The sequence below is a fragment of the Scyliorhinus torazame genome, chromosome 2, assembly GCF_047496885.1.
Source record: "Scyliorhinus torazame isolate Kashiwa2021f chromosome 2, sScyTor2.1, whole genome shotgun sequence".
In the NCBI taxonomy this organism is placed as follows: Eukaryota; Metazoa; Chordata; class Chondrichthyes; order Carcharhiniformes; family Scyliorhinidae; genus Scyliorhinus; species Scyliorhinus torazame.
In genome coordinates this window covers 103,444,434-103,468,518 of record NC_092708.1, presented here as the reverse complement: position 1 = coordinate 103,468,518, position 24,085 = coordinate 103,444,434, and the positions used below count along the sequence as shown (strand labels likewise).

At 40.7% G+C, this 24,085-nt stretch overlaps 1 protein-coding gene and 1 long non-coding RNA gene across 9 annotated transcripts; one reads left to right on the top strand and one right to left on the bottom strand.

Annotated features, from left to right (window-relative positions):
• Positions 1–195: 195 nt before the first annotated feature.
• Positions 196–14,627, bottom strand: nr4a2a (nuclear receptor subfamily 4, group A, member 2a). 8 transcript variants are annotated; one of them, XM_072475198.1, is made up of 9 exons: positions 13,836–14,627; positions 13,580–13,711; positions 5,275–5,398; positions 3,935–4,794; positions 3,090–3,219; positions 2,787–2,950; positions 2,093–2,295; positions 1,760–1,938; positions 196–1,614 (listed from the first exon to the last, which is right to left on the bottom strand). In XM_072475198.1, exons 4-9 carry the CDS (start codon positions 4,790–4,792, stop codon positions 1,358–1,360), a joined length of 1,791 nt encoding a protein of 596 aa, XP_072331299.1. In that variant the 5' UTR covers positions 4,793–4,794; positions 5,275–5,398; positions 13,580–13,711; positions 13,836–14,627; the 3' UTR covers positions 196–1,357. The 8 variants fall into 8 exon arrangements, with proteins under 8 accessions (XP_072331299.1, XP_072331309.1, XP_072331319.1 ...); XM_072475208.1 differs by having other exon boundaries at positions 13,580–13,986; positions 14,350–14,627; XM_072475218.1 differs by having other exon boundaries at positions 14,350–14,627.
• LOC140390259 (uncharacterized) lies at positions 7,386–15,511 on the top strand. Its single transcript, XR_011934601.1, has 3 exons — positions 7,386–7,664; positions 7,772–7,932; positions 14,625–15,511. It is a non-coding gene; the product is annotated as an uncharacterized lncRNA (long non-coding RNA).
• Positions 15,512–24,085: the final 8,574 nt, after the last annotated feature.

Here is a 24,085-nt window from a genome sequence, read left to right as displayed (position 1 = left end):
TTGAAATGGTACATGACTTTATAAGCAAATTGAATGAAAATTCGGATTGCACACAGATGAATCTACGAAATAACCATTTGAAGACATCTTTTTATTTGTGTAAACATTAAATGTTTCTTTCCCAAAGAAAGAATTCTCAGAAAACATACTTTAAGCATTTCTAAATGTAAGGTACACAATAGAAAAGGCAGTGACTTGTAGGTCAAAATGTATACGTACCGCATACATATATATATTTTAATATACAAAGTAAAACCTACATGTATGTAAATACTTTCTTTTAAAAATCCCACTGAAACATGAAATGACGACTGTCACCTTTTTGCAGACATTTGGAAAGTAAGACAAAGTGCTCAGTAAGTTGCAGGAGATTATCTCTAAAAGCACTCTGAAAACCGTCGAAAGCAGTAGCATGCAAATTCATGTTAGACGACAAAAATAATAAAGATATAAATTTTTATCAACATCAACGATACATACAACACTTACAAATGATGAATGTTGAACTGTCTTTACAAACACAATGTATCCCTTTAAGATGCCAGTCGATGTTTACCTGTAGCCAAATGGTAGAATTGTACATCTGCTAACAAGATATCAAACACTACATCTGACTTTTAAAAAATCTAACAGACTACATAGTGTCTGGAATACTATTTCTTAGGTTTTCATACTGTAGACATAATCCATCGAGAAGATACCAAGTGCCTATAATGTTTCCAACATACGAATATGAAGATTAGTCCCGCAACAGCATTCACATGCTTAGCCTTTATAATGTACTAACCACTATTAGATCTCCATCTTTTTTCTCCACTCGTACATTTCAAATCAGCCAGAAAAATAATCAGAGCGAAACTTATTTTGTTAATTTACAATTATTTGCGGCTTTCAATGGCCTTATGGATGCATCGTACCATCCTATAATTGATGTATGTAAATAAGCCAATTCTTTATTATATGTACTACGGCATTATGTCTGCTTGCAGCACGAGCTTTTGCCGAGGACGGAGTTTACAATCCATTTTATATCCTTCAAATATGAGTTCTATCAAAAGTTGAACCGAGCTTGACAGGAATGCATGTTTCCCCATGTGGGGGCAGCTTCATCTCGTCAATAAAAAAAATAAAATAGATAATTAAAAACTGTATATACCACGTTTTGCAGTTTATTTGCTGTGAATCCTGGTCAGTAAACGACTGTGAATACAAAGTTCTAACAAGCGCAAAAAGTGCTCAGGCTTTTTGCAAATGTGTTTGGCACCAAAGTTCCGTTTCACCGCAGAACTGACTCTGCCGTATGTCTGTAGCAGTTTATTACTGTAACCTGTCTCAGTTCAAGTGCTTAGGTTTGCTTTCAAAAGGGTAGTGTATCGAGGAAGAGCTTATCAATTATTGTCGGGGGTGGAACGAGGTCCTCGAGCTTCAGGTAGAAGATGCGCTGAAGACCTTGTGTGCAGAGAGTGCGGAGCTCCGGCAATTTCCCCAAAAGTTTGGACAAGTAGTTTGGACGATTTAAGTTTCCGCCGTTGAAAGTCACGTGGTCTTTGAGACAGTTTACAATTTTATTTTGAAGTTCTTCCACTTTCTTGGGTTCCTTCAGCCCGTGTCGCTCTGCAACAATATATGTGTGTAAAAGAAAAAGAAAACATTAACGTTACCAGCGTGGTCTTGGGCACTGCGACGTGGCACTGAAGAGGTTAAAGAGGTTTCTTACGCGCGCGATTTAAGGAGGACAACTTAAGGTGAATGCGCTGACCTGTTATCATGGCGAGTGCAGCAATGCAGGCGAAAGCTGAAATCTCGATGTTCATACTATGGAGGTTGGACGAGAAGTCAATGATTGAATCTATCCACTCCCCAAAGCCACGAACGCACTGCAGCCTGTGCAGCACCACCCCATTGCAAAATATGAGCTTGCCGTCCACTGGGTTCGACCTGAAAATTAACAATAATAACGCTACTAATTGCTTTTCAGTAATAAACGGAATGTAATTAGAAGGCGGCAATAAAACTTGAATCACTGAAGCTTGAAAGGGGTTGGATAGGGAAAAGGGTCGCTGGCACTTTAAAAAGTACAGTATCTATGTACCGGTAGGCTAGCCTCAGGACGAATAGTTCCAGAAAAGCCGATTCAAAAAGCAGGTTCTGGTCCTCTTTTGGAAGGTCGGCGTAGCCGGGGATCTTTTCTGCCCAGCCGCGGATGATTTCCATGGAGCCTGTCAGGAGGTCATAGAACTGCTGGATGTGTTCTGTATCCCCGCCGCTCAGCTGGTATTCAGGATTGGACTGGAACTAGATTTACAGAGGGGAAAAGATCAATAAAGTCCTGTTAGATTACATGCTGAGTGGAATGAAACCTCATATGTACAAGAGAAGGCCCGATAATGCTGTTGACAATCCGACCTTGCTTGACCAATTAAGAAATGTTAATCCTTGAATTAATCCGGGTTTTAAAAAAAACATTTATTTTAATTTCTCGCCAGCTATCCCAGCGAGATGTGACACTTTGAATGAAATGCTGTTCCAAATACTTAAATTCCAATAACCTGGGTAAAGTCCATAAGAGGTTTATGTCGGTGTAATGTTGGCTGTTTATCCTTAATAAGGCAATATTTACTTTGTTCTGTAATTCCGGACAGATTCAAATTTGCTCGAATTTTCTAATGTGGTCATAAATCTGGCGGGGCTGAATTACTGACCCAGGAGTACATTTTGCAAACAGCTTATACCGAAAACAGTGGCTCCTGGCTGGTGCCTGGTGGGAAAGCAATTGTGGGACTCACCCTGGAGTAATCGAGGTTTGACATGGCAGGGTTGGAGTCGACATGCGCTCTGACCAAGGCTGTGATGAGGCTGACCGGAGGAGAAGGGGGAGACGGCTCTTGGGGGCTCTTGGGCTTGGATGGGAGTCTTCCCCTGCGTCCCTTCAGGCTATCCGTGCGGACAACTGGAAAATAAACCATTGTGTTTTTTTTAAATAAAAAGAACGTAAATTTGACTGACCAGAGACATTCCTTAAAAAAAATCACTTACAATTTGCTTTTAGTACAAGTTAGTGTATAGACATACATCTTTCCAAAACTTACCTTCCTTCACCATGCCAACAACAAGGCACTTCTGAAAGCGACAGTACTGGCACCTGTTTCGACGGCGTTTGTCAACTGGACAATTCTTGTTCGCCAAACAAACATACTTCGCGTTTTTCTGCACTGTGCGCTGCAAAAGCAACAATGCAAAAAGGTAAACCAGTAAAATGACTAATTTAATTCCTGCATCGTCTGATAAATGAATGCATGTACATTTTTGAAAATATGCGGTGATTTTTTTTTAAGCTCAAGTCTTTTTTGCACCCTATTTAATAGATGGATATTTACAGTGCTCACAGTCGCTCTGTCCGCCTGCCTCTTTCCCAGCTTCTCGCTGTATTTGATATGCGAGGAAGGGTAGGAGCAGACATTGGGTAAATACAAGTTCGTGGGCATTCATATTATTTACATCCCTCCGAGACCTCTCGATTTAAAATGATAAGATTATTCAATCACGGTGGTGAAATAAAGAGATCACTTTAATTTTACCATAGGGAATTCTGTTCCACTTGGTTAACTTAGACACGGCTTAATGTTGTTACCAATTTAAATCTCAAGGAGTCGTCTGAATTCGTGACAGACACTAGCTAGGTTCCCTCTGCTACCTCCATTTGAGATATTCACACCAGAACTTGCAGTTGGTGCAGTCAGACATTACATTACACTCACAGCAAAACCCTATTCTTTAACCCCAAAGTGCAAGTTAACAGTGCGCCTTTATAAACTCTGATACACAGCATCGCGCCCTTTTACTGACCCAGCTGGTGTGTTTCATTTAACCAGTATACATGTAATGACTGAACACGCAGGAAACTTAACACAACATTTTATAATAAAACAATCACCTTGAAAAAGCCTTTGCAGCCCTCGCATGTGCGGACTCCATAGTGCTGGCAGGCAGCGTTGTCTCCGCACACCGCGCAAAGGCCTTCGTTTGATGGGGAATTCCGAGATGGAGGTGATGGTACCTGGCTGTCCATCAGCTGAGACCCATGACCAATCTGGAGACCAGGGAAGCCCACGGATGCTTGTTTTCTGATGGGATTGGGAATAGCGAAGTTCTGGCTGTCCACTACGTGATGACCACCTCCCGTCTCTGGGTTCATGGAAATGTGTAGAGGGTTATCAAACCTCATTTGGCAGCTGGAGACTGGGGTACTGGGGGGCGACTGCTTGAAGGAGAAAAGAGATAGTCTTGAGACAGGAGCTTTTCGCTGATCTATCATATGGGTGGTAGCTACATAGTTTTGGGAAAAGCTATGAAGAGAACTGGGGTCATCCCACAATGCGCTGTGCTGAACCTGAAAGCCTGGAGTTGTTGGGGTGGGGGGTGGAGATGGTTTGTAATACATGGAACCAGAATGGATCATCTCCTCTGGTGGATGCTGTAAGTGATTCTGGTGGTGATAGCCGTGCATCTGGATGTCTTCAACCTTGATAGCGGACTGTTGGTTGGACAGTGGCATCTGGTACAAGCAAGGGGGTTTCACGTCGTAATTGGTGCTGTAATTCTCCATGAAGGTGCTGAAACTTGGTAGCGATGTAGTTGCTGTAATTTCAGTGTTGGTGAGATCCATGCTGAATTTGACGAACTCTGGCGTTAAGAAGTCAGAGCTGTATTCCCCACTGTGGTAGCTGTAGCTCTGAGAGGCAGGACTGGCTCCTTGTGGCGATGACCCATACTGAGCTTGAACACAGGGCATGGCTGTAAATGAAAGTTCTGAACATGTACTCATACCATTTAAATGCATACGGCCGCTACTAAATCATCTTGCTTCACACATCCTAGCAGCACTGTCGGAATCTGAGCTAAATGCTTGGAAATCATTTCACTTAACCCCATGGATATACTTTAAGGGCGTGTGCCAGAGGTACAAATTGAACACGATTTAACGCATTCACTGGTGGTGGTTTGTCTACTAAAATGACTCTTTGTTACTTCTATATGATTCATTTCAATACTGTATTCAGGAGCCAAGTTTCCTTTTGTTCTGTAAGTATTCGAGGTAAACTAAATATTTGCAACGTGTTCCATCAAAGTATCAAACACATTTTTAAAAAACAATATTACACACATGGAGAATATTCTTCATGAGTGGTTTTATTTTTTTTAAGTGGTAATATAATTTACTTAGAATAATTTGGTAAATTAACATCTTATAGCAGCGCACTCAAATCAACGTACCTTCAACCGAATGACTGCGAAAGAATTGGAAAGTAGACACTGTTGTGATTTGAATTCTTGAAGCGCAGATTTCGGATTTATTTTTCTTAACCGCAATTCAGATAGAAGTACAATGAAATATTTTCTGAAAACAGATGGAAACAAGTAATCATTGACTCACACCACGCCAACTGTTGGTTGTAATAGAACATGAAGAATGATGTTCTAGTGACTTTCATAGCACATGTCATTTTCTTTGACCCTTTTCAAGTAACATTTTCCTTGTGATTCCTTATTTCTAAAGTTGATTTAAATGCGCAATGGTGTACCCTGCTCTCCAGCAGGTTTGTACAACCTCTTGCTCTCATTTTTGTCTTTGCTTCACTCATCATCCTTTAGAGCAAAAGATAATTTTTGCTGAAGTGCGTTTGTAAATTCCCTGTGTATTTCAATAAGAAGTAACTGACCAACACTAATAACATCCTCACCATCTCTGTGTACACTGGATCACATTTCCTGGACAATCCAATATAGCAGCCTAGAAGGAAACTATAGCAAAACATGCAAGAGGAAAACACACATCTAGAAGAGGTCTGCTTCGAAAGGACTGCTATAGAAAGTTGTGTACTTTGCTCTTAATAATATAGCATTAGCAAGACAATTACTCAAAAGTGTTAAATTCCAGCTCTGGAAAGATATGTATGCCTATTATTATACACAAAATAGTTACATGGAGTATTACGCACAAAGCAGCCAGATCGACAAACATAGAACGAAAGGCAAACGTCCAGCATTAATTCAAATTAAATTATTGCTCTGCAATGTACACATTGGAAGACAACGAGACTATGTTGATACATATCTTTTAAAACATACTAATGCATGAATAAAGTTCCTTCGATAAACCATTTTGGCAGTTATTTAATGCTGTGGTTCCTTGGAAGAGTCCGGAATCCAAACAGCAAAAGTAATAACCATTGGCTTAACAATAACTTTCTAGCAATATGATATATTATATAGTTCATTGCGCAGATAGCCCTTAAAATCTTAAACTTGAAACAATTCTGCAATGTTAAAAGTCAAAATAACTTTTGGAAATAACAATCTCAACTGAGTTTGCTTTAATTTCCAATTGATCATATCTGCCTAGCTCAAACTTAATTATTTGTGGACGGGTGTAATAACAAAACATCCCGCAGATTTGATGATCCCCATAATACCCGCTCAAGAACAGTTAACATGTTCCCATAACTAACTGCGCACATCTAACTTTCTGTAAACTGTCTCATATTGTCTGCAAACCAATGTTTACACACTGCAATGTGGGCTGCGCCTTGTGGGAGAGATTAATTTGGTATTTTATTTAATGTATCGTGTTGCCGGTCGCAAGAAATGCACGTGTGAATGAGATCCCGCTATTGCTACCCCATCCCAAACAGCGGTGGCAGGGCACCAGGTGGAACGTACAGGTAAAAACAAAGCCACGCGGATCAACCTGGACATCACCTACAACTTCTATGAGGAAGAGTAGCCATCCCATCACTGTTTTAAATTATAACTAGGCTGTGTTTTCAATTGCTTAATGACAGAGCAACGAGAGCTTCCAGTCCGTAGCTGTTGTCCAGTCCACACAGTTTTTAAACTGGCTAGTTGTACAGCTAATTCGCAACACCCTCAGGAACAAAACTAAATCATGACAATCAGAGCAGCAGCGGTGAACAATATAATGGAAATGTTCGCGCGTAACCACACATCATGAGAGACCACTCAAATAATTCAATACCTACTTGTTAAAATTTTACTTCCACTTCTCATTTAGACACTGCGGACCACAGGGTGAGGAGAAACTCGCTCCAACATAGGATGAACTTTGAAGTGCAGCAGTGTTGGGTTTAAGTAGCGGCAGGCAGCAGTGGTACATACAGGTTGCTGTTCTCCGCACTCTGAGCCGGCGATCAGACTCGGACTAGCCCTACTCTCCAATGTACCTTTGTTTATGTGAGCTCCTCTCTTCCACCAGCAGCGTGTAACCAAGTCTCCGAGCGTCAGCGAGCGTCAGCGTAGCCGAACCCAATGAGCGCCCGAGGGCTGGGCCCGCACCACACGGTTGGCTAAGTCTCACTTTGGTAAATTTCCGAGGTGACGTTAACGCTGTGGATTTTTAAGGTAGTTGGGGCTTGACTTGAGGCAACCTTCTCACCTCCTCTTTCAGCATTTCCAAAACAACACGTAGTTGGAATAATCGCCGTTTATAGTTTATCGATCTTATTGATCACTTGTTTTGGACTTATTTCTACAACGGTAAACTGCGTAACTATTATTTTTTGATTTCCGGTACAAAGATCTATTCCATTATTAAACATTTACTCTGTAAATTCTAGTAAATGGCTAGAGTCAGAAAGGGAAACCGGGTGAGTATTATTTTGGCACTCAAAGTGCTTCCCCCTTTCTTTGCTTTGTTCAATTTGTATTCAGTTGTTTGAAACACACGCATTTTTATTTGACGCCGGCTTCTTAGGTCGCGTTCTGGGAGGAATGCCCGGCTTTTGGAATGGAAAGCATTAAAAAGAAAAATCAGCAGGAATAATCACTCATGCTGGATTGCTGGGTGCCTGGGACAAGAAGTTTCGGTTTACGGGTGCAGTACAAGTTTTGAAAGAGGCAGAGAGAGCGGCACTGGTAATTGTGAAGTTAAATATTTAATGTAGTCCAAATATTGCCGATGTATAAATAAAATGTGATTATATATACATATGTATTGGTGGAAAGAGTGTGGAGGGCGGGCTGGTTGGGGAAAGTCTGCTGGCTACCTTTAATGATGTAAGGCGAGGAGAGGACAGAGGGAGCTCATTAATCCGGCCTGTTGCAGAGCAGCGTCAGTGATCGTGGGCGAAGCAATTTAATGAACGAAAGGAAAATGTGAGCGGCTGCGCGCCGGGCCCGGCAGAGTGCCGCTTGACGTAGGAACGCTGCCATTGACGCAAAGAGCCGGCTCAGCCCAAAATAGCAGGTCTGGCAATGCGCTGTCAGTCTGCAAGTGATGTACACAGGGGCAGGCCTTACACTCCGGCTATTTTCAACCCCATCGGAAACTCGAGAACACCAAATTAAGACATTGCGGATATTTTTAGATCTAGTGCTTTTGGCACGAGGCTGTTTGGAGGGGGGAGGGTCAAGTTTGTTATATATATTTTTTTCCACAGGTTATGCTGTTTTGTGTATTTTACATTGGCTTATAATTTTGTGTATGCCACAATTGACGAGTTGTGTGGTTTTTGTATTGATATTGACCGTGGGCTACAATACCGCATCCCCCCTCTTTTATTTCTTGTTCAGTTTCACCATCAAAGCAAGCCGGACTGTTCAGCGGCAGATCGGCTCGGGATTAAACCCTGCCCTCCGCGTCTGCGACCCTACCTCTTCTACCTGGTGCACTTGCACTCAACAATTGTCTGGGGGGGGGGGGGGGGGGGAGTGTGGTTGTGAAAAATCATATAGGCGGTGTTTTCATTAATCCCCCCCCCCCCCCCCCCCCCAGTAAGATCCGAGTTATCCACTATGCAAAATGTGCAATCTACGAAAACAAACAATTTAAGCGCAAACGCCCATTACGTTCCTAAATGGAAATTCTTGGTACATTTCCAGTGGTTGACCGCTTTGCAGATTCTTCACTTTGCTGGAAACAGTTGTGTTCAAGTACCCGGAACTGTTGCAGTTGCGCGTTTTGACCAGGAAGAGGCAGTCGCCCTCGATCATATTCCAGCAACATCATCCATTCTTGTCACCCCCACCCAAAAAAAATACATATAAAAACAGGTCAATCGCAAAGAGTCGAGTATACTGGCTAAATTACAAGTTCCTACTGTGCACCGAGGATTGCCGTTATCAGCTAGATAGTAGCGGCAGAATGGATGGCACAGTCCCAGGAATTTGTAAAGGATAATTTACAAGTCTTTGCGAGAAACATTAATCATTTACTATTTCCCAATGTTCCAATTCAGCTTCAGGGCAGAACGGTAAATTGCAGAAAGTTGGACATAAGGTAAATAAGGACATAAGGGTAGGTTTTCTGATCTGGTTTCCTCCAGGCTAGGCTAAAACGTATAAACCTATGCGTTGTGTGTGCATGTGTAAGGGGAGAAGGTGAAGAGAAAATAGAGACGCCGACACAAAGTAAAATATGATTTTTTTTATTCTTAAATAAACAGTACAGCTTATTAATTGTAAAATTATTCCAAAAGTCAATCCAAAGTAACTTCATTTTGGATGTTAAATCAGGGTTTGGAGAGTTTTCATATGCTTTCCACAAAAATATACCAAATAAAAATAAATGAAAATAATCAGGAGCAAAAATGACATCTTACATCCTACCTAATTCCCCACATGATACAAAACAGATCCTTTTTAATGGCATACGCAATAATCAAATCCCTGATGTTTTTGATAAAGACCGAAGTAAACCAATTATTGGAGAAATCACATGCAGATGACTCCGTTTTAGATTGTTTATGGTTTTATGGATAACATTACAGAATATTATTCTAAATGAAGGTATTGTGAAAATTCTAAAATGTGGAAAAGGAATTAAAAGTTAGAGACAGTGCAATTATATATGTTAAGCCTACTGCTAAAACTAACCCCATGGATAGTAAAAGACATGATCTTGTCTGCAAATGTTTGTTAGTAATTTACAACTGACGTAAAAATTTTCAATACCATTTATGGACAAAAAAATAATATTAAACTGTTAAAATAAAGGCTCAAGCATTTTTTCTTTGGCTTTGGCAAACTCCCCACATCTTGCCAGTAAAAGCTGGACAACATTCAATTTAAAATAAACAGGGTAACAATTCCTGTCAACTGAAATTAGTAAATAAACTGAATGAAATATCTAAACGTGTGAAACAAATTATTTAGTTAGTCTAGAGAAATTACTGTATTAGCACAAACTCTACATTTTATTTAATAAATGGCCTACACAAAAATGAACATCCCATGGGTATGGTGTCGGTGATACAATTCCCCCTGTACTTCCAAGGGCATGATGTAGATTAAAAATCAACTGAGTCTAGTTAAAACAGACTCACACATCAAGTTCAGAAGGAAAATCAAAAATGTTGAAATGTGAAATCTAAACAAAAATTGAAGGAAAAACATAACAGATCACATTAGTGATTTTCACAATAACTTCATTGCAGTGTTAATGTAAGCCTACTTGTGACACTAATAAAGATTATTATTGCACAGCCTCAATCTTTCATTCGGTATTCTCAATGTGGTTACTGGACTACGACTACTGTCAACCTTGTCTCATTTCTTCAGAGTTTATTCATGTTTTTAGCAAATCTAACATTACAACAATCACCTCCTACCTTTGATGGCCAGATCCACAATATGGTCATCTAATATTGGTGGTTTCATAATCATTGACTCCGTGGAACTGCCACTCCGTCGTTGTTGGTTCCAGGCTTAGTTTCATTTTTCAAGCCACGTACTATTTTCCACCTCCACCGTGACTCTCTTATCAAGCCAAAATTGACCTGCCATGCAAGTCTGTTCCCTACCGAACAACTTCATTCCTTTCCCTGGCAACTATCTTGTCATATTTGAACCTGGGATGAGTTCCAGCCACACATCCAAGCCTTCACAAATACAACCCATTGATACCACTGTAATATCATCTGGCTCCACTCTGTAAAACTGAAGCCTTCATCTAGGTCTTTGTTATCTCTAGACTTTACAGACAACCATCCTCCCATATTCTGTAAAGTTGGTCATTTAAAACTCTACAGCCTGTATTCTAGCTCACACAAGCCTCGTTAACCTAACACTCCTGCGTTTGCTAACCTACATTGGCTTCAATTTAAGCATCACCTTAATTTCATTTAAAATTCTCATCCTCGTCTTCAAACCCCTCCATGGCCTTGCCCCTTGCTACATCTAATGCTTTCCAGCCCTACTACCTTATTGAGATATCTGTATTCCTCTATATCTGGCCTTGAACACCCAGTTTTTAAATTGTACCAATAGTGGTCATGCCTTCAGATTCCTGAGGCTTAAACTCTGATATTGCCTCCCCCCGCAAAAACGTCTTCATTCCACTTTCTTCCTCCAAGATGCTCCTTAAAAACACCTCCTTGACCAAAGGTTTGGTCATCTGCCCTAATATTTCCCAATGTGACTCAGTATCATATTTTGTTCTGTAATAAGTCTGTGAAATATGTTGAAATGTTTTATTACATTAAAAGACACTATATGAATATGGGTTGTTATCGGTGATCATTTTCATATGTTTGGCCTTCAACTGGTTTGACTGACAAGTCTTTCTCGTTTTTCTCCCGATTGATCAATACTATTGTCAGAAAAACTTTCTCTTTTGTTCTTTCTTGAAATACAGCACCATACATGTTTTCCTCTTTCCCCTACATCCCCAATGTATTTAAATAAACTCTTATTTAAGAGTGTCACATTCTTTATTTAAAAAAAAAAATTTTTTTTAAGAGTACCCAATAAATTTTTTCCAATTGCAATTTAGCGTGGCCAATCCACCTAGCCTGCACATCTTTGGATTGTGGGGGCGAAACCCACGCAAACACGGGGAGAATGTGCAAACTCCACACGGACAGTGACCCAGAGTCGGGATCGAACCTGGGACCTCGGCGCCGTGAGGCAGCAATGCTAACCACTGCGCCACCGTGCTGCCCTGAGTATCACATTCTTAATCTGTTCTTTCGACAGATGTCAAACCTCTGCTGCTCGTCACGTCCCTCTAATTTTCATTCCTTCTACAATCATCAGGCTATCAATACTGAAGCTTATTACATTTCACATCAGTACTTGTCAATTTATTTGGTTCTTCTTTCCGTATCAGTTTTCTTTTTTTTTTTACAAAGAAACTCAATAAACATCTAAAAGTAAAAAATACAAATTAATATTTCAAGATCGGATCTTCATTTACAGCTGATTTCATCTGTAACATTAACTTGCCTTTCACTTTCAGATACTGACTGACTGAGTGGGCTTGGTGCTCCCTTTTCCTCCCACAATCCAAAGATGTGCAGGTTAAAAATGTTAGGTGCGGTTACTGGGATAGGGTGGAGGCATGGGCTTAATTGGGGTGCTCTTTCCAAGGGCTGGTGCAGACTCAATGGGCTGAATGGCCTCCTTTCTACACTGTCAAATCTATGATCTGCTGTGCAATTTATAAAATTCAATTCAGCACTCCTGTGAAACTGTAAAATTGTAATATACACAATACTGTAAAACTGTACAATTGTAATATACATAATAATCTATATAATTACAGATTTCTGGAAAACAAGTAACATTTATACACCATATTTAAATTACATTTTAAAATTCCCTTTCTGGGTTCTTCTCAATCAAAGGAAAATCATGCTAATTTTGTCATCTATTTGGGCTTTTATGTTTAAATTTAAAAACAAAAGATTGAGACATTCTAATGAACAGATTTTCAATTTGTTTTTAGAACCACAATGTGTATTAGAACTCCTTTGAAAATTCTGCTGCCGAGCTATTTTTACTCATTTAAAAAAGGGGCAAATAACACCCCATTCTACATAGGACTATGGGAAGCGAAGATTAGTATTGAAATACTCCTGCAACAGCGAGCACAAATTTCTTCCTGATAGAAGCAGCGATGTTTGCATCCTGTGATCTTATCCGAGTGAAAGTAATTAGTTAATTTTACCTTAATGTCAATCTTGGAAAAAGTTATAATATCAGGAATTATGTGGCAGCATAATTTTCAAAGTATTATATGTTCAATATGTAACACTACAAGGAAAAATGGTCACTAGTGGATTAATAGTTCCATGCTGAGAATTAAATTGCACATGAACCACAAAGGCAAACACGGGACAGGACTTAGAAAAGTTTTGCAAGTTAGTTTTATAACGTGAGAGTTCACGTTTTAGAAATCGTCTGCATAATTGTCTTAACATCAAAGTGAGCAATTGCTTGTGTGTCATCAGAGAGGTTATAACAACAACAAGCCTGTACTAGTTCAGCTTTATAGTTACAAGCATTACAATGTAGCTCAAAGGTACTATGAAAATCTCTTGAAGCATTTGAAATTTAAATACTGGAAAATGTTCCAACTACAGATACAGCTACATATGGTAAGTTTGGATTAGATTTGAAAAGTAATTAATTATACATTTCCTCCTCAATGTGGTCAATCAGGACAATCGTGGACAAATGTCCAGTAATGTTTCTTGAATTGTTGAATCAGCAAAATGTGACTGGTGGAGAGTTGCGGCTGGGGGGGGGGGGGGGGAGAAAGAGAGGAAATTAAAGGAAATACCTTCATATTGCCCATCATCTCAGCATCATTACATGCAATGTTGAATGCAATCTTTCCTTTTCAGCATTACTGGACATTTGTCCACGATAGGTTTACTGTTCCAGATTGCAGCTTTATATCACAGGTGGCAGACTGCAATAGAAAGATAGTAGACTTCAATAGCATTCTCATATTTTTCTTTTTCCCTGTTACAATTTTGTTCGAGTATATGAATATTTATGCCATGGTAGGACCATAACAAATATCAAAAACTTACAGAATAATGCAAGCATTTTATGTTTTGGTACATAAACTCAATTCTTCCTCCACAACATGAAAGCACAGCATTGATCCTCCCATTGTAAGGTGTTAGGATGCAAGCTGGCAGCCAAAATTTACCTCTGACAAGAGCAGAGGCCAGCGACTTTCTGACAAAGAGGGAAGCAAAGCAAATTATAAGGTTAATTTCCTTAGGCCACACGTCTGCACTTTCCAGTGATCCAATCAATGTAACCTACTCTGGTTCAGATCAGTGTATAACATAAAGAAACCTCAGAGTAAAAGAAACATACACAAGATTGATAAAAGTGCTTTCTTTAGTTCTTCGAATGTTGAATTGATCATGAATTTGTACTTGCTCACAAATCAAACTAGTTCTGTTGATTAAACAAAATGTCCATACATTTTGAACATTACAAGTGACTACACTTCAAAAAGTACTCATTGGCTGTAAAGTACTTTGACATGTTTGGTGATCATGAAAAATGCTGTATAAATGCAAATTTTAAAACCTGGGGGTCACCATCACCAACAGTCTGTCCTGGTCCACTCACGTTGCTGCAAGTCAAGAAAGCCCAACAACGTCTCTATAGTACAAGGCCAGCAGCGCAGGTTCAATTCCCGTACCAGCCTCCCCGAACAGGAGCCGGAATGTGGCGACCAGGGGCTTTTCACAGTAACTTCATTGAAGCCTACTTGTGACAATAAAAGGTTATTATTATTGTTACTTCCTACGGAAGCTAAATAAATTTGACATGTCTGCATTGACTCTCACAAACTTCTACAGATGTGCGATAGAGAGCATCATAACCTGCTGCATCACAGCCTGGTATGGCAACTGCTCAGTCCAAGATCGCAAGAAACTGCAGAATGTGGTGAACTCAACCCAACGCATAACACAAGCTTGCCACCCCCACATTAATTCTGTATACACCTCCCGCTGCCTCAGGAAGGCAGACAGCATTATCAGAGACCCCTCCCACCCAGCATTGCCTTCTTCCAGACCCTTCCATCAGGCAGAAGGTACAGAAGCCTGAAGACCCGCACATCCAGACATAGGAACAGCTTCTTCCCCACAGCTACAAGACTCCTCAACGACTCCCCCTCAGACTGATCTGTTCCCTGTAAGAACACTATTCACGATGCCCTATGCTGCTCTTGCTCATGTATTTACTTTGTTTGGCCCCTTGTTCCGCACCGTAACTATTCACTGTTTGTCGATGTACCATTTGTCAATGTTCTCTGTTGATTATTCTTTTGTCTACTATGTACGTACTCGTACTGTGTACGTATCCTCGGCCGCAGAAAAATACTTTTCACTGTACTTCGGTACAAGAGACAATAAATCAAATCAAATCAAAACAAAAATCAAAATATATTTTAAATACACCTTGCACTAAAAAGTATTACTGCAATTAAGGAAGCATTGTTGAATTTTGCCTATTATAAACAATTTAATTGCAAAGGTTATCATGCAATATTTACTGCATTCCTAATGGAATTCCGGCAAAATTTTATTTTTTATTGTATTACAATGTTACTATTTGTGATGTTATAAATTACAACCATCTTACCATGTAGAGCTTTCAGAAAACATTCAGCTATTTTAATTCAATATGTATTATATTTTTGAAAGTAGTAAAATTGTCTAACATATTAAATTTACAAATACAAGCCAGTTCTGAGTGTCACTTTGTACTTATCTGTAATGGGAGTCACATATATATTGTGTTGATAAAAGCTTCACTGCACTAAACGTAACAACCTTCAGGGTCAATGAACGAGGTATTATTGCTGGAATGGAAGAAAAATATTATTATTCAACTGCTAGCATTTTAAAAATATCAACTATAAGTTTAACATAGTATAGCTAAAATCAGAGACAATAAAACCGATATCTAAAGCAATAATATATAATGATATGCAGTAAACATCTATACAGGGTTACTGATCCAATTAACCAGAGATCAAGGTGGAAGTTGCAGGTGTATAGGCTTTGGGTGAAAACAGAGTTGGATCTTACTGTGATATCACCCAATGAAAAGTCAATCATTGAGTGTGGGAAATGAAAAAAAATCAAGGACAGCATCAGAAAAATAAGGTCAACCACTGAACCCTTTAGGTCACCAGTGTTAACGATGATAGTATTAAAACCTTAAAAGCTACCTCTTGGGCTAAGCTTTTGGTTACCAATCCCAATATCTCCTCATATAGCCTGGTATTAAATTTTGTTGGGTAATGCTCCTGTAGAATTAATTGGGATGTTCTCCTAAAACAAATGTGCAATATAAATAAATGCAAGTCGTTGAATCAAAATTCTGAAAAGTACAGCACCAGCATTTTTGGAACTGTTCAAGGTTTTATTCCAGGAGTTGGTGCCCAGTAATGTCACGTATACTGTGGCCAGTTTTCAATAAATTTGTTAATACGACATGAAATGTCCACTGTACACAGAAAATCTTGTACATTTATTCAGTTGCTTATATTCAAAATTAATTTTTAACAACTTATAAATTTACATAACATTGGTTATTCAGCTTGAGTCAGCCATTTTCAGATTTGGTACAGTACAGCCACATGAACTGCAGCAATCTTACTCTGCTCCATCATGCCCTGACTTAAACCTCAAAAGAGCCTCCATTACATCAGTACAAGTTCGGTTTCTCCTAATATTTACCCCTGTAGAATAAATTTGTGGTAAAATTCAACACCTTTTATGAAGCGAGTTTCCTTTATTCTTTCAAGGGATATGGGCATCGCTGGCTGGGCCAGCATTTGTTGCCCATCCCTAATCTCCCTTGAACATGCGTGGCTTGTTCGGCCATTTCAGAGGGCATGAAGAGCCAACCACAACAGCCACAATAAAAACAGGAAGTGCAGGTCTGGTAGCACCTGGGGAGAGTTAACAGTTCAAGTCCATATGACTCTTCTTTAGAGCTAAAATGAGAGGTAGAAATGTGATGGATTATATACTGTATAAGGGGGTGTGTAGCAGCTGGAGCAGAGTGGAAGGTCAGTGATTGGTGGGAGCTAGGAGAGATTGCAACAAAGGTGTGTAGGTCACAAAACAGAAGAAGTGTTAATGGCAGGAGAAGGTGCTAGTAGTATAAAAGGTAAAATATCAGAATGTGTTCAAGGGATAATATTGGTCAGCGCTCAGTGAAAGCAAAAAAATCAAAACAACTTACAGACAGTGGGGAGGAAGGTTTTTTGCCTTGGGACAAAAAATGTTTTGATAGTCTGAAAAAGGGTAATGACAGAGGAGAAAGGTCACAGTCTAAAGTTATTGAACTCAATGCCGAGTCCTGAGGATGGTAAGGTGCCGAGTTGGAAGAAAAGATGCTGCTCCTCCAGTGTGTGAGCTTCACTGGAGCACTGCAGCAGACCAAGGACAGACGTGGGCATGAGAGCAAGATGCTGAGGTAAAATAGAAAACAACAGGATGGTTGGGGTCATGCCTGTGGACTGAGCAAAGGTGTTTCACAAAGTAGTCACCCAGTCGGTGTTCAGTCTCCCCAATGTAGAAGAGACCATACATTGGGAGCAGTGAATACAGTAAACACTCCACTGAGGGGGGTACTTCACCTGAAACGAGTGTTTAGGGGTCTTGAACAGTGAGGAATGAGGAGATAAAGGAACAGGTGTTGCACCATCAATTGCATGGGAAGGTGCGATGAGAAATTATAGAATTAACAGTGCAGAAGGAGGCCACTTGTGTCTGCACCAGCCCTTGGAAAGAGAAGTTGAGTGGACCTGGGTGTCATGGTGGGAGCTTCACTGCATACTGCTGAATGTGGTGGGTGAGGGGAAGATGTGTTTTGTGGTGACATCATGCTGGAGTTTGTGGAGTCATCCTCATTGCTGTGGATCTGGAGTCACATGGATGCCAGACCAGGTAAGAATAGCAGATTTCCTTCACGAAGAGGAAACTGGTGAATTGGATGGGTTTTTACTACAATCAACAATAGCTTCATGGCCATCATTACGGAGACTAGCTTTATATTCAGGATTTTATCTATTAAATTTAAATTCCACCAGCTGCCATGGATTTGACATGTCCCAAGAGTATTAGCCTAGGCCTCTGGATTCTTAGTCTAGCGGTATTGCCACAAAACCACCATTTCCCCATGAGATATCTAAACTCATTTCACAAACAATTTGAGTTCTGTGCACCTTAGTGATATCCCCATGTCATTCCAGGCCTGCTCATATCATAACACAGAGCCCAATTGTCCTGATACAGGGCATTCGTTTCAGGGCACAGCACAGGCAGAGAGAGACTGACTGATTACAACATAAATCAGGGAGGAGAAGCAAGAGGAAAGAGGACACATGCCTATTCTTGGGACTTCATAGCCTAGAGGACTGATCACTAATTAAAAAGGTCCAAAAGAAAAGAACATTTTCTCATACCATACAGAACATCTGTCAATGTTGCAGTCTGCAAAGTCAAACAATATAATTTTAAGTGCACTCAGAAAATCTCAATTGAATTAAAAAGACCAGTTAAAAAAGATATTAAGCACATAGATAATTGTGAAATCATACTTTAGTGATTCTTAAAATCATATAACGATGCAGCAGAGGAGACCAAACTACTATCCTACAGTAATGTAGTACACAGGAGATCATTTATCTAACAGTAGTTCAAATGGGAATTAAGTTATTTCAGTAAAGAACCACCCCACCCCACCTTGAACAAACTCACATTTATCCAATTCATTTTGCACCTAACCTGTCTGGTGCAGGATATGCAGGATGGAAAGATGCAATCGCAGTGGGAAAAGAATAGCATATGGTTTACAGAAACATACAGTACTCATTAGCACAGCAGCAAATGTATCATCCCCAACTTAAAACATCAATAGTCTATATTTATACCACTTACCTAATTTAAACCAATCTTCAGTCATCAGTACATGAGTCAGTACTGGTTGGAATCTGTAGAAAAAAAAATTGGATTATAAGCTCATGTATATATAGAATTTACATTTTAACTTGTTCTTTTGCTGTTATTCATACCAGGTCCTAACTTCCACAGTGACATGCAGAGCGCATCAAAGCCTTTTCTTCTCGCGTATTTAAGTGCAGCATTTTATATGCAATCTCTAAACAAAGATTTCCTCTGTTTAAAAAATGGTTTTGTCTACTTGCTAGGATTGCACTTAAACATTCATTCCAATTTCTCATTCGCTATTCTTAAACCTAATAATCTAATTTACCTTTAACACAGTAAAACAAGTTTATTTTCTCAGTCTTACTCATTCTCAACAAGTGCACACATTTAACCATTTAGCTTAAACTTATTGCTGTGCAAAGGCCCAAAAGACGAAACAAGCACTAACATGGTTATTTATTATCTCTTGCAAGGTATGAATTAGTACCACCACATATCATTTTCTGACACAAAATTCATCTTTATCACTGAGACACCACTGTCATTTTACACATACTGTATATGATTGATTCTACTTGAGGTTAGAGGCTAAATGGACCATATGGCAACATGTTGCTTTCCATATGTTTACATGCCCATCCATGCGTAACCAGTTATTAAACATCTGTAATCCACGTGGATCCTGCTAAACTAATAGAAATATGCTTCTATTATATTTACTCAGTTAACTATTAATACTATAATTCCGTGGAACTATTGACACGATCGAAAGCAACTGTTACAGGTTCTCCTTGCAATTACTGGCTCGTCGGTCAATCGACCTCGAGTAGGAATTAAATATTAGGAGCAGGAATTTAAAAAAAATACTAAATCCAATAAAGGAGAAAAGAGCCACAAACCTACTCTTCTTCACTCTGGTTTTAATCACCGCTTTCACCATAAATCAAGGCGTGTCGGCAGGTCGCAGGTCCCGTCCAGTCCAGTCCGCACCTCTACTTACCGGGGGGTGGGGGGCGCTTGAAGGAGCGGGGCTCGGATCCCAGTCTCGGTGTAAAGGGGGAGCGCGGGCGACTCACCCGCCGCGCGCCTGGTGCTGAGGCAGCCTCGCGCCGCCTGCCCTTTGTCTGCAGTGGAACTCTGCGAGATAAAGGCTCCATTGTGACCCAGCAGCCGGCTCTGCCGCCTTGCGCCCCTCAGCCCTCCGAACAAAACCCCACACCCGCGTCACTCTGGCGTCAATGGAACCTGACTCCGTGACGCGAGTGGCGCGCACGCTCGCTGCCTGCGTCATTCTATAAATAGCTCCGTTTGTCTAAGTGCCAGCCCAGCGCGCGGCTTTTTCCACTGACGGCGGTGGGTGGGGGAGGGAGGAATGAAACGAAAGGGGATCCTCGCGCGGGTGCCATGAAGCGAAAGGGGATCCTCGCGCACCAAGTAACCGTGCAGTGGAAACACGAGCTTTGCTGCGTGTGCGGTGATGCATTGCGATCATAGCCACTGGTATCCACGGCATTAGCGTTTTCCAAAATTGGGAGCGGGGTGAAGTGATTTGAAAGCAGGCAGCCGCCAAAGTTTCAGTGGGATATTTTGAAACCGACTTTCCCCTCATTTCAGAGACCACCGCATTTCTCATTTTGTGCCGGGGTTCCAAGTCACTTGTCGAAGATCCACCCGAACAACAAACTTTTTTTAAACAGAAGAAGTCCGCCCTTTCTCATTGATGTATGTGGAACTGAAGTCATGTTGGGCCAGATTGGATTGTGGCGCCTATCTCCCTTTATTCTGGTGTGCCGTGTTACTTTTATTTTCGTTTCTAAAACCGCCTTGCGGTTGATAAAGATTGCATTCCGCAGAATAACCAGTTGTCATATTTATGATTCATGAACAGTGGGCTATGTAGTTGGCCATTTGAATCCTGTGAACACAGAGGCCTGGTCGGTTGATCCCTCCGCCCCCTCACAAATCTGCCACACACCTAGTGTAGACAACCAATTTGGGATTATGTCCGTTTCTTCCAAGTGCTAACCAAGTCATAATTCCTCCCCCATCGTTACAATATTCCCTTTTGTGATTGGATGTATCCCTTCATGAACACTTCTCTTGTGGGATTTTGTGATTTCCCCACAGTAGTTATGCTACTGGACTAACCACCAGATGCTGCGTGGCCTTCATGGCCAGTTGTGAAATTAAATAAATTTGCTAATTTCTGGTTTTAGAACAGTAAAAAACCGAGATAAAGGGAGATAGGTGCCACAGGCCAATCTGGCCCAACATGACTTCAGTTCCATATTCGGTGGTTGGACCTTGATATTCTTTGAATTGGCCTACCAAGGCACTCAGTTGTAAACAGTCAATACCAAATTTAAAATAAGTAGGGGAAAATCAGATGGATCTAGGCATTGTGGAAAGGCAAGATTTAAGCTATTTTAACCCTGTTGTAAAGTTCTTATTCATATCAGGAAACAAATGCAGATGTGAGCTCATGTCTCATAGTAATAGTGTGATAGAGTTATAATCACAGAATGATCACTATCACCCAACCTCACAGACTCCTCCTTCACTATCCCTGGCTTCTATCAGCTAAATAGACCCTTAGAGGTGGAGGCACTGGAGTATTCAATTGGGCGGAAGTGGCCCTGAGTCCACACTATGACTCCAAATCCCACATGACCTTAGACCAAACAACATCAAATAAACCATCTTGATGGAAAGTTACAGCACCCTCAATTGAAGAATCATGACTTCTCCATGTTGAACACTAAACAGAGGAAACACTGAGGGAAGAAAGTTTAGAATGTATTCTACATGAGTTGCTACACAAAACATCAGAGTCCTGAAGGACATAGCTGAAACTGCATTTATCTTTACGAATCATCCAAACTTAAATCCACCATTGTCTATCTATCTCTGATCAAAGTATTAATTTGCTCTATGTATCAAATAATCCCATAATTTCATTTCAACTATTCCTTGTAGCAAAGTTGTGTAAAGGAATTTCTCCAAACCTCTCTCTTCATAATCTTGGTGGCAATTGATGACCCCCCTAACCAAAGGAAGTAGCCTTTTCCTATTTACTTCAGCAATTTTTTTCATAATTAAAACAATCATTATTAAATATCTGTTAAATTACTACTGCCATTGAAGTCACCCTATAGTCTAATATCTCAATTAATATCTACAAAGTGAGAAATTGGGCTGGGAAGCACCTCTTTTTGGGCCCTCAGAGTTCAAAAGTGCATCTGCAATGCGGTATATAACGCAGGGCAAGAGTTAGATCTGGGGGAAAGGCAATTATGATGCGATGAGGCAAGACTTAGGATGCATTGGATGGAGAGGAAAACTGCAGGGGATGGGCACAATGGAAATGTGGAGCTTGTTCAAGGAACAGCTACTGCGTGTCCTTGATAAGTATGTACCTGTCAGGCAGGGAGGAAGTGGTCGAGCAAGGGAACCGTGGTTTACTAAAACAGTCGAAACACTTGTCAAGAGGAAGAAGGAGGCTTATGTAAAGATGAGACATGAAGGTTCAGTTAGGGCACTCGAGAGTTACAAGTTAGCTAGGAAGGACCTAAAGAGAGAGCTAAGAAGAGCCAGGAGGGGACATGAGAAGTCTTTGGCAGGTAGGATCAAGGATAACCCTAAAGCTTTCTAAAGATATGTCAGGAATAAACGAATGACTAGGGTAAGAGTAGGGCCAGTCAAGGACAGTAGTGGGAAGTTGTGCGTGGAGTCCGAGGAGATAGGAGAGGTGTGAAATGAATATTCTTCGTCAGTATTCACACAGGAAAAAGACAATGTTGTCGAGGAGAATACTGAAATTCAGGCTACTAGACTAGAAGGGCTTGAGGTTCATAAGGAGGAGGTGTTAGCAATTCTGGAAAGTGTGAAAATAGATAAGTCCCGTGGGCCGGATGGGATTTATCCCAGGATTCTCTGGGAAACTAGGGAGGAGATTGCTGAGCCTTTGGCTTTGATCTTTAAGTCATCTTTGTCTACAGGAATAGTGCCAGAAGACTGGAGGATAGCAAATGTTGTCCCCTTGTTCAAGAAGGGGAGTAGAGACAACCCCGGTAACTATAGACCAGTGAGCCTTACTTCTATGTCGGTGCAACATCGTGGGCCGAAGGGCCTGTACTGCACTATCGTTCTATGTTCTATGTTGTGGGCAAAATCCTGGAAAGGGTTATAAGAGATAGGATGCATAATCATCTGGAAAGGAATAATTTGATTAGAGATAGTCAGCACAGTTTTGTGAAGGATAGGTCATGCCTTACAAACCTTATTGAGTTCTTTGAGAAGGTGACCAAACAGGTGGATGAGGGTAAAGCAGTTGATGTGGTGTATATGGATTTCAGTAAAGTGTTTGCTAAGGTTCCCAAGGTAGGCTACTGCAGAAAATACGGAGGCATGGGATTCAGGGTGATTTAGCAGTTTGGATCAGAGATTGGCTAGCTGGAAGAAGACAAAGGGTGGTGGTTGATGGGAAGTGTTCAGACTGGAGTCCAGTTTCTAGTGGTGTACCACAAGGATCTGTTTTGGGGCCACTGCTGTTTGTCATTTTTATAAATGACCTGGAGGAGGGTGGAGAAGGATGGGTGAGTAAATTTGCAGATGACACTAAAGTTGGTGGAGTTGTGGACAGTGCGGAAGGATGTTACAAGTTACAAAGGGACATAGATAAGCTGCAGCACTGGGCTGACAGGTGGCAAATGGAATTTAATGCAGAAAAGTGTGAGGTGATTAATTTTGGAAGGAATAACAGGAAGACAGAGTACTGGGCTAATGGTAAGATTCTTGGCAGTGTGGATGAGCAGAGAGATCTCGGTGACCATGTACATAGATACCTGAAAGTTGCCACCCAGGTTGAGAGGGTTGTTAAGAAGGCGTACGGTGTGTTAGCTTTTATAGGTAGAGGGATTGAGTTTCGGAGCCATGAGGTCATGTTGCAGCTGTACAAAACTCTGGTGTGGCCGCATTTGGAGTATTGCATGCAATTCTGGTCACCGCATTATAGGAAGTATGTGGAAGCATTGGAAAGGGTGCAGAGGAGATTTAACAGAATGTTGCCTGGTACGGAGGGAAGATCTTATGAGGAAAGGCTGAGGTACTTAAGGCTGTTTCCGTTAGAGAGAAGGTTAAGAGGTGACTTAATTGAGGCATACAAGATGATCAGAGGATTGGATAGGGTGGACAGTGAGAGCCTTTTTCCTCGGATGGTGATGTCTAGCACGAGGGGACATAGCATAAATTGAGGGGAGATAGATATAAGACAGATGTCAAAGGTAGGTTCTTTACTCAGAGAGTAGTAAGGGCGTAGAGTGCCCTGCCTGAAACAATAGTGGACTTGCCAA

What these genes read in the sequence shown, in the direction of transcription:
- nr4a2a (XM_072475198.1), bottom strand. Translation starts at nt 4,792, where the DNA reads ATGCCCTGTGTTCAAGCTCAGTATGGGTCATCGCCACAAGGAGCCAGT. An exon ending in GCTGCAAAGGCTTTTTCAAG is followed by an intron (nt 3,220 to 3,934) that starts GTGATTGTTTTA and finishes TTGCTTTTGCAG; the next exon opens with CGCACAGTGCAGAAAAACGC. An exon ending in TGTTGGCATGGTGAAGGAAG is followed by an intron (nt 2,951 to 3,089) that starts GTAAGTTTTGGA and finishes TTTATTTTCCAG; the next exon opens with TTGTCCGCACGGATAGCCTG.